Genomic DNA, 9041 nt, shown 5'->3' with positions numbered 1-9041 from the left:
TTTCTGATTTCACGGTTCCCCCACCATAATAAGTGAGCCTAGGGAGTGCACACATTAACTCCACCTACTGCTGCTTGCTTCAAGATCTCCCAGACATTGGCATTTTGCAAAAAAGACCCCAACAAACCCATACTGAACAAATTCTGAGGCTCCTTTATTGCTTTCACAATCTTATCTTTTCAGTAGTTTCCCAAGAGCTTGTGAAAGAAACATGGGATCTGTTGATTAAACATCATCTTCAGGAATCAAGTAAATGCATGCTTGAAGACAAATTCATGTTCAACAGCTGTTGCCATCTGAACGTCCCTAGTCAAACAGTGGTCAGAAGAATTGTGGAAAAGCAAACAGTGTTACTAAATGGTAGCAACAGCAGCAGCAATATGAATGACATGAGAGAGCTACTGGTGCCCTCCTCTGAAATGTAAGCCTAGACAACCTGTCCATTTGGGCTGGGCTCTCCCAGAGGCATCTCTGAGCAGAAGAGACAGAGGGACTGAAGCTTTCACCATACTGCCCGTCTGACATTTGCCCAGGGAGATTTCTTCATTCCCTGAGCTTCTTTCACGTCACTCCACTCCAGCTTTGTGTCTGGAACCTCATCCTCAGGCTCAGGATCCTCACGGACAGGCCCCTCAGGCAGTGCCACGACGATGGGCAGAGGGCCCTGCTCCTCCCGGAACTCCACCACATAGAGACCCTTCTCGTTCGCTAACTGTTGGTGAGTCTCCTGGGAGTAGGAAAGAGAAAAGACAAATCAAGGCAATGATCGACAATGTTGGTTTACTTCAGGTCAAGCTCTACATGGTATATGGGATAGGAAAAAAAAAAGTAATTTACCAATAAACAGTTTAAACGTGTAAATTAAATTATTTGTCAGGCTTATTCTCATGGGTTTCAAATGAGGTAATTGCATAAGCAGCAGGAATTCAGATAGCTAGACTGCAGATATACTAGCATTACAATGTCATCCTAGAGGAACTGGCTTCTGGAAAAGATCTGGCCAGAAAGGCACATCCTGCTAAGAAGGATACATGTCAGCACTTTAGTAATGTGCAGCAACATTTTTCTGTCTTTATATGGACAAAAATTTTGCTTTGACAACAGTACAGTGCTTATTACTGCCCTGACAGGTAATATTAGCTAATATAATGATATGAATTTAACATTTTTTTCAACTATACCTCTTCCTTGCATACAACTTGTTTTGTTAACACTCAGATTTTACAGAATAAATGTCTACTGGGAACAGGAAATTTTTCCCATTCAGGGCAGTCAAGAAAATATATCAAGTGCACACCCCTCAAAGCAACAATCTATACAGTGGGCCCTTCTATTCTTATATTCATTCTGTGGAAGACTTCTCAGACACAATGCATTGAAAATATGACAGACTTCCTCAAGTCTGATTAACCTCAGATACTGATAAGCATCTCTAACTATCTCATTAGGCAAAGAGGATCATAATCCCCTCCCCTCCTGAGGCTGAACTGAAAAAGTTGGCTAGGACAGTGTGACAGATTTGACAAATATATCTTTGCACGGCTATATTGGGAAGGTAAGCAGCTAAATCCTGGCAGCTACCAAGACTCTACGACCAAATGAATTAACCAGGAATTTCCAAAGGACTGATTCATCCTGAGGCTGGTGTTCAAAGAAAGTCAGATGAAATGCCGCATGTTCAATCCTTCCATCAACTACAGGCAGCTGGCTCAGACAGAGACATCTCCACTGTGAGCACTTTGAGTTAGAGGAAACAACACCACTTCCTTGACTTATTTCAGAGATCTTAATTATACTAGAGACAGAAGCAGCTGTGATGTTTGGTCCTCAGGCAATGAAAACTTAGAATGCAGACAAACAAGCAGCAGCAACCAAAGCTGGGCCACAACTTCCTCCGCCCATGATTTTTCAAATGTCACCAAAAATACTACAAATGAAAGCCCAGAAATTCAGATGTCCCCTGGAGGCACTTGGCTGTGGAACAGGCAGAGTTACATACAGCTGTTTCTGACTGGACAACTTCATACAACTGCTGAGGAATTATTCACATGCTGATTTTTTTTGCTCTTTGGAAAATTACTTCATTTTAAGCCCAGAACATAAACTGTTTGACCACAAACTATTGCAATATCAATCCCGTTCTGTCCCCTGACCTAACATATAGAACCACTGAGAGTGCAATCTACCTGTTGTGTCAAGCCTTTAAAGAGAGCTCTGGTAATATTAATCAAGTTTTTGGATCCAGAAACCTTGGCATACATGTCTTTAATGCCAATTAGTTTGCAGATGGTGATGATAGCTCGGTGGCAACGAAGACCATATCCTGGGGGAAAAATATAAAAAATATAAATTAGCATTATGTGATTATTTGTAAGCATACAACTTAGCTAAAGAAGGAGAGAGAACTAAGACCTCTTCTTAGTTATCTGTGTTACCTAGCATGTTGGAACATGTATCTTAAAAATGGCAAAACCATTCTGGGAAGACCATTCTTCCCAGTGTTTGCAGTCATGCTAACGTAAAGATCATGGGGGTTTTTATACTAAATATACCTTACTTAACATATTGCAAAACCAAATGAAAATGTCACCACCTATAAACTCAAACCATAAAAGCATAAAAAATGGAACCTGAGGATTTGTTTAATACCCCAGGGTAGCATTCCTTACAAATACCATTGGCAGCTTTAGAATAATCTTACACAAACATACCCCACCACCCTGGGAACATTCACCAAACATAAGGCAATTTCTTTCTCCCACTCAGCAGAAAAATAACTCTAGTACTTCCCAAAAGTAAAAATATTAATAATTAAAAAAAAATAGCAGAGAAGCAAGGCAACAAGTTTACTTTAAACAGTATTAAAAGGAAGCTATTACAAGGGGAGAGGATCTAAATATAACTCGATCCCGAACAAGACTGTCTCTTCCAAAAAGCAATACCTACATAGCTTCAAACCTACTTCCTTTGCAATTTCAGCTGACCAACTGCTGAATGACAACTTCAGTAACTCCGATTTTAAAGACCTGGTTCACATACACGATGGAGGGATTTAAACTGGTCTCCGATGGTGAAGTTAATGCTCAAAACAACTGGTATGCTCAAGCACTGCTGTCCTTTGGGCTTCCTTCCAGAAGGACCCCGCAGCAGAAGCGACGTCAGTGTCTCTCATTCCCAGGGAGATTGCTCCTGGATGAGAGGTCTACAGTGCCTTCCTAAAGCCTGAGCTTGTGCTCAAGACCTCTATCAGACACAGAGCAGGCAGAGAAACTGGGGAAGGAAGGAAAAGGGGAGTCCAAGCAAATCTGTGGGCAGTGATGCTCCAACACAAAAGTCTGGTCAAAACACAGAGCTGCTGGGAAAGAGGGCGAGTGTCCATTGGCACTCTTGCTGCTCACAGGCCTTTGGGTAGCCAAAATAAAACCTACCACGTTTTTATTTTATTCGGCTCTTGGTAAGCAAAGCTTTGAGCAGTGAAAGTGGGACTGAAGCTGCCTACAAATTAAGGAAGGCATCATTGCGCCCACTTATACCAAATTCACACTTTGCAGTTGATCTCCAGAATGTGAACCTGTTACTCGCCTCCTGACTCGGCAACAGCAATTCACCAGCTTCACAGTCTATGCAAAATATAACAGCCACTAGCCATGAAAAAGTTAGGCTTTTCCCCTTCAGCTTACAAAAGCTAGCAGAATACTATGCACTACCAAGAGAGTAAGACAGCACAGATTATCAAGATGCAGAGACATCACTTCCTTTCTCCTGGCCCAGCAACTGGCATGAATTATGCTTTTTTATTACATTAGTGGCACAACGTGAAGGATGGGGAATGGAAATAAAGAAGGTAACAGACTCCTTGGAGCTAAAACTACATTGGAAAGACAGCAAAATACTCTCCATCTTTCCAGAAAAAACATTTATTTTAATAAAGCTTGAAGAACAAATGAGTGTTGTGACCCTCATTCGTTTTCAACCTACTGTTCAAAGCAGTAAGATAATCGAAAAAAGTTTCTGTGTATCTGTGGAAACCACAGGACAAATTACAAAAGCTTGTAACTGTAACAAGTTGAAATATGTAGGTGAGTGGGGAGGAGAAACAAACATATTTCAAAATCCACAAACACAACAGAGGTTTCCACGTCATCTGCATCCATCTCCATCATAGAGTGTTGTATTAGCTCCAATGCCTAACTGTAGTACATTATCATTAATTGCAAAGGGTTTCTTAGACTTGCCAGATTTTAATGGAGGAGTTATTTTTTGAGGAGTCTAATTTTGCTCCCTCATTCCCCAGAGAGATTTGTTTCATGTGGCCTAGCTCTATTAATCTTTAAAAATTGGTTTGTGATAGTTCTAATGTATCTTACTTAAAAGCTGAAAAGCCAGGTTATTGATTAGTCCACTCTGTGGGACAGTCTTGCTGCTGAGTAAGTGGGGGGGAGGAAATCTATTCCAGTACTGCACGTGTTATTGTGCCAATATGTCCCTTTTTCTTTTAACCTATAATTGGAGAAGAAACTATAACCATCCAAAGCCATTTGTTCTGCCATTTGAGAAAATACTGTTTTCTGTGCTACAGGACAAAGTCAAGTTTTAGACACAATTACACGTGAATGACCTCTGAAAGGCTGTTAGTCAAAGTTTCATTTTCAGTGACTTAAAGCATTTAATTTCTGGCATCTTTATTGTTGCTTTTCTCCCATCTTATCTCAGTCAGGTTTCTGTAGATTGTTAATACATGAAACTCAGAAGCTAGCAAACTAGTCCATCAGTCACTGAACAAAATTTATTCCAAACAGGAAAGCAAAGGATTCCAACTGCAAACTCCAGCTATGGAGAAAAAGTTGGGCTCAGACATTTTTAACTTGTCTGTGGCACACACGCTGCCTTACTCCAGTTTAATTCAGTGAGGCCTATATAAGAGAACAGGGTCATTTAAACGTAACAAATTTTTTCACACTGAAAAAGGTACAAAGGTAACCTTCCTATAAACTAACACAACCTGTCATGGGCAATCTATATTAGATTTTCTGGGTAGCCACTAACAAAAGTTTGAAAATACAACATCCACTTTAAAACCACATGAGGGGACTACTCTGAGTTCACATTCACATGTTCACATTGCATTACCTTTTTAACTTGGATTGTCACTGGTCTAATATGTAATCCTGACTATATGATGAGGGTGTTCTCTACTTTGCAGGGATTAGGAATAAATTCAAGAAAGGAACATTTAAGTATAACAGCGACTTTAACTTTTCTGCTGAAACATTAAGCTTTGTTGCGATCATTTGTTGAGATAGCTGTCCGAGTCCTACGCACAGGAACTGGAAATAAACTGCCAGCTGTAATTATGCAAAGTGAGAGGCTTCAGCATACATAACTATACAGCTACAATGCCAGCAGCAAACAGAAGGAATCTTTTATACTTTAAGTGAAGACAGTCTACATATGCCATGGTCTAATGTGAAAACTATGAATAATTGTAATTTCCTGTACTTATTAGTTACAGCTACAGGGTATCAGTGCTGGGCTTCACAGCCACATAAGTGTATTTGACAAACTGTTCTACATTTCCCCTTATTAATTCACATTAGGAACTAATTTAAACTACTTAGAGATGTATCAATGTGGCTAGCAGTCTCATGACTACTGTAATTGTAAAGTCAAGTCAGAGATGAAGATTAAGAGCTGTCCATGCTCCAAAAGGTAGCATATTCTGGAGCACAGATGAGCAATAGCCCCCATAGTTTCCATCCAGCTGGCATGTGCTAAAAACAGAAGCGAACTGGAATGGTGGCAGACATGAAGCCTGCCTCAAGTTAAATCTTGTTCTGCAGTATGTCCACAAGTCATTTATTTGTTCTAAAATTACAGGCAGCTCCCACTGCTGCTATGAATCCTTCCCTTAGAGTATTAACACAAAAGCCTGTCAGGGACGAAGGTAAAGTCAGCAAGAGCTTTATCTATACTATCCCTAAAAAAATCAATTTTGCGTAGACATATAATGTTATAGCTTGTTTTCAGGTCATGAGCCCATAATGAAGTCTCTCTCTCACACACGTATCCAATTAATCTACAAAGTTTTACACACTGACCTATCATTACACTTTTTAATAAGGCCAATGATGCCTGCTGTCTGGAGCATGTTGGACATAAGCACAATTTTTCCTTTGACAACATCAAACCTGTTTCAGGAGATGGACAATCTAGTTCTATCAGTTACAAAACAGGGAAAACATTCATTAAGTGGAAAAGTGTCCCCTGGTTTTTAGCAGATACTTGCATATATGTGAATGTGTTGTGTAACTAGAAAGGCTGGCAAGACACTCAGACAAGGCAAAGCACTGGTCCAAACTGGCAGCAACACGCTACCAAGGCTGAGGTGCTAATGTGACAGAACTGGACTTGTATTTTGACACAGTTCGGCATGATACTCTCACAAATAAACTAGGGAAATAAGAACCAGGCAAAATCATCATTAAAGTATGTATCCCCAATACCAGCAGTCTGCTGTGAGGCCAAGAGCATGGTCCAGATAGGATCCTGCTGTGGACTTGTTGTGGCTTTAATAGCTGCAAGTATCTTCACTGATGACTTGGATGGAGGAACAGAGACTGAAAAAAATGGGTTGAGGATACAATCTTGAGGATACAATCTTGGGAGAGGCTGCAAGTGTACTGCAGGTCAGAAGGAGAAGTCAATGAAGGTCTGACAAACTGGAGACACAGTTTGAAACCAAAACACTTAAATTCAACAAAGACAGATGCAGAGTGCTTTGCTTAGAAGTCAAAAGCACAAAAATAGAGGAGACTGACTAAACAGCAACAGAAAAAGGATCTGGGGATTATAATGGACCACAATTCCCCCCGCACCTCCCGAGATCAACAGAATTATCCTGCTGCAGCATATTTGAGGCCTAGAACAAAATGCATGCTACATAAGTTTTTCCAAGCATTATTAATCAATGTTGTTCATATGTATTAAATGTTGATCAATGGTGTTAACGGCTTTAAGAGGTGTAGACCCAACCAGCAGCATGGACACTGGCACAGTCCAGCAGAATGGCAAATGCAACCTCTGAGGAAGGTAAAGAATGGAAGCTCGTGACTTCTGGCACCAAGAGGAGGGCTCCAACTCCACCTAAAGGCTTGCCACTATGAAACAGGTTCACCGCCCTCAAGGCTGAGGAGGAGCCAGATGTGCTTTCAAGCAAAACATCTGGGCCAACAGACCCTGACCAATGCAAGACCACTAGGAGGAAGCAGTGACTGACAGTAATGGGCAACTCCCTGCAGTGGTGAAGGGGCACCCATCTGCTGACCTGACCTCTCGTCCAGAGAAGTTTGCTGCTCGCCAGGGGCCTGGATCCCAGATGCTGTGGAGAGACTGCTGAAGCTTGTCCAGCCCTCTGTTACCCCTTGCTGTTCTTCCACGAGGCCACCAGTGATGCTGCCAGGAGCAAGCTGGAGAGTATCAAAAGCGACTACGGAGCTCTGGGAGTGATAGTCAGGGGCACGGGGGCCCAGGCAGTGTTCTCCTCAACTCTGCCGAGAAAGGGAAAGGGTGTAAGAAGGAGGGCACTGATAATGTAGGTCAACAATTGGTTGTGGAGGTGGTGTCGGCAAGAAGGTTTTGGGTTCTATGACAATGGGACCTTGTTTGAGGATCAGTGTGTGCTAGGGAGAGATGGGATGCACCTTGCAAAGTGAGGCAAAGGTATCTTTGCCAGTAGGATGGCTGACCTAGCAAGGATGGCTTTAAACTAGGAATGACAGGGGAGGGAGAGAGTTATCGGCAGCCCTCTGGCAGGGGTGACAAGACAGGGTTGATGAACAAAGGGTCTGGAGTGATGTGAACAAAAGGGAGAGCAAAAATCATCAAAATAGGGCTTGAGTGGGGTCACCTCCAGCATTAGCATGTAAACAAGGAAGTGTCTGCAAGGCCCTGTTATAGAAAAGTATTTGGGGAAATCAGCATGCTAAGGTGCCTCTCTGAAGTGCCTGTATGGGAACATGGAGCTTCCATGCAGCATGGGAATAAACATGAGGAATTAAGAGATCTGGGTACAGTTGCACATCTATGGTCTTGTTGAAATCACGGAGACGTGGTGGATGGCTAACATGAATGGAGTGCTACAGTGGAGGGATACCAGCTCTTTAGAAAGGACAGGTTGGGAAGACAAGGAGGTGGGGTTGCCCTTTATGTGAGAGAATAGCTGGAATACCTGGAGATCTGCTCTGCTCTGGGGATGGATGATGAGCCAACTGAGAGCTTATGGGTAAGTATTAAAAAGCAGACTAATATGGGTGACATTGTAGGGCATGTCTGTCTGCTGAAGGACACCCGATCAGGAAGAACAAGTGGATGAGGCCTCCTACAGACAGCTAGAATCACAGGCCCTGGTCTTCACAGGGGAATTCAACCACCGCGACAGATGCTGGAGAAACAACACAGAAGGGCATAAGCAATCCAGGAGATACCCGGAGTTTATCGATGACAACCTCCTGGCTCAAGTGACAGAGCAGCCAACAAGGAAAGGTGCTCTGCTGGAACTCATGCTCACAAACAAGGGTGGGCTTGTTAGGGATGTGAAGGTTGAAGGCAGAGTTGGCTGCAGTGACTATGAGATGGTGGCATTCAGGATCCTGTGAGGAGGGAGCAGGGCAAAAACCAAGACCACAATGCTGGACTTCATCCTCTTCAATGTTTTGTTTGGAGGAGTCCTGTGGACTAAGGGCCTGGAAGGAAGAGGAGCTCAAGAAAGCTGGTCATATTAAAGGATCACCTCTAAGCTCAGGAGCAGTCCACCCCAACAAGCAGGAAAAATGCCAGGACGGCTGCACGGATGAGCAAGATGCTCCTGGCAAAACATAAAAAGATAGAAGCAGTGACAGGTAGCCTGAGAAGAATACAGAGACACTGTCTGAGCATGCAGAGATGCAGTTAGGAAAGCCAAAGCCCAACTGAATCTAGGAAGAGATGTCAAAGGTGACAAGAAGGCCTTCTGCGAGTACTTAAGTGGCAAAAGGAAGACTAGG

At 42.6% G+C, this 9041-nt stretch overlaps 1 protein-coding gene across 3 annotated transcripts in view; it reads right to left on the bottom strand.

Moving 5' to 3' along the window:
• The window catches only part of MRPS5 (mitochondrial ribosomal protein S5), a 63244-nt gene continuing 54203 nt past the window's right edge, over window positions 1–9041 (bottom strand). For all 3 annotated transcript variants that reach the window (XM_010562489.1, XM_010562490.1, XM_010562491.1), the window contains exons 10-11: window positions 2187–2323; window positions 1–727 (exon numbers count right to left, since the gene is read on the bottom strand). In XM_010562489.1, the coding sequence (XP_010560791.1) occupies window positions 503–727; window positions 2187–2323 (362 nt within the window). In that variant the 3' untranslated portion in view covers window positions 1–502. The remainder of the gene's footprint in view (window positions 728–2186; window positions 2324–9041) is intronic.

Source organism: Haliaeetus leucocephalus, unplaced genomic scaffold (assembly GCF_000737465.1).
Source record: "Haliaeetus leucocephalus isolate CR32 unplaced genomic scaffold, Haliaeetus_leucocephalus-4.0 Scaffold160, whole genome shotgun sequence".
Lineage (NCBI taxonomy): Eukaryota > Metazoa > Chordata > Aves > Accipitriformes > Accipitridae > Haliaeetus > Haliaeetus leucocephalus.
This window is presented reverse-complemented; position numbering and strand designations above follow the sequence as displayed.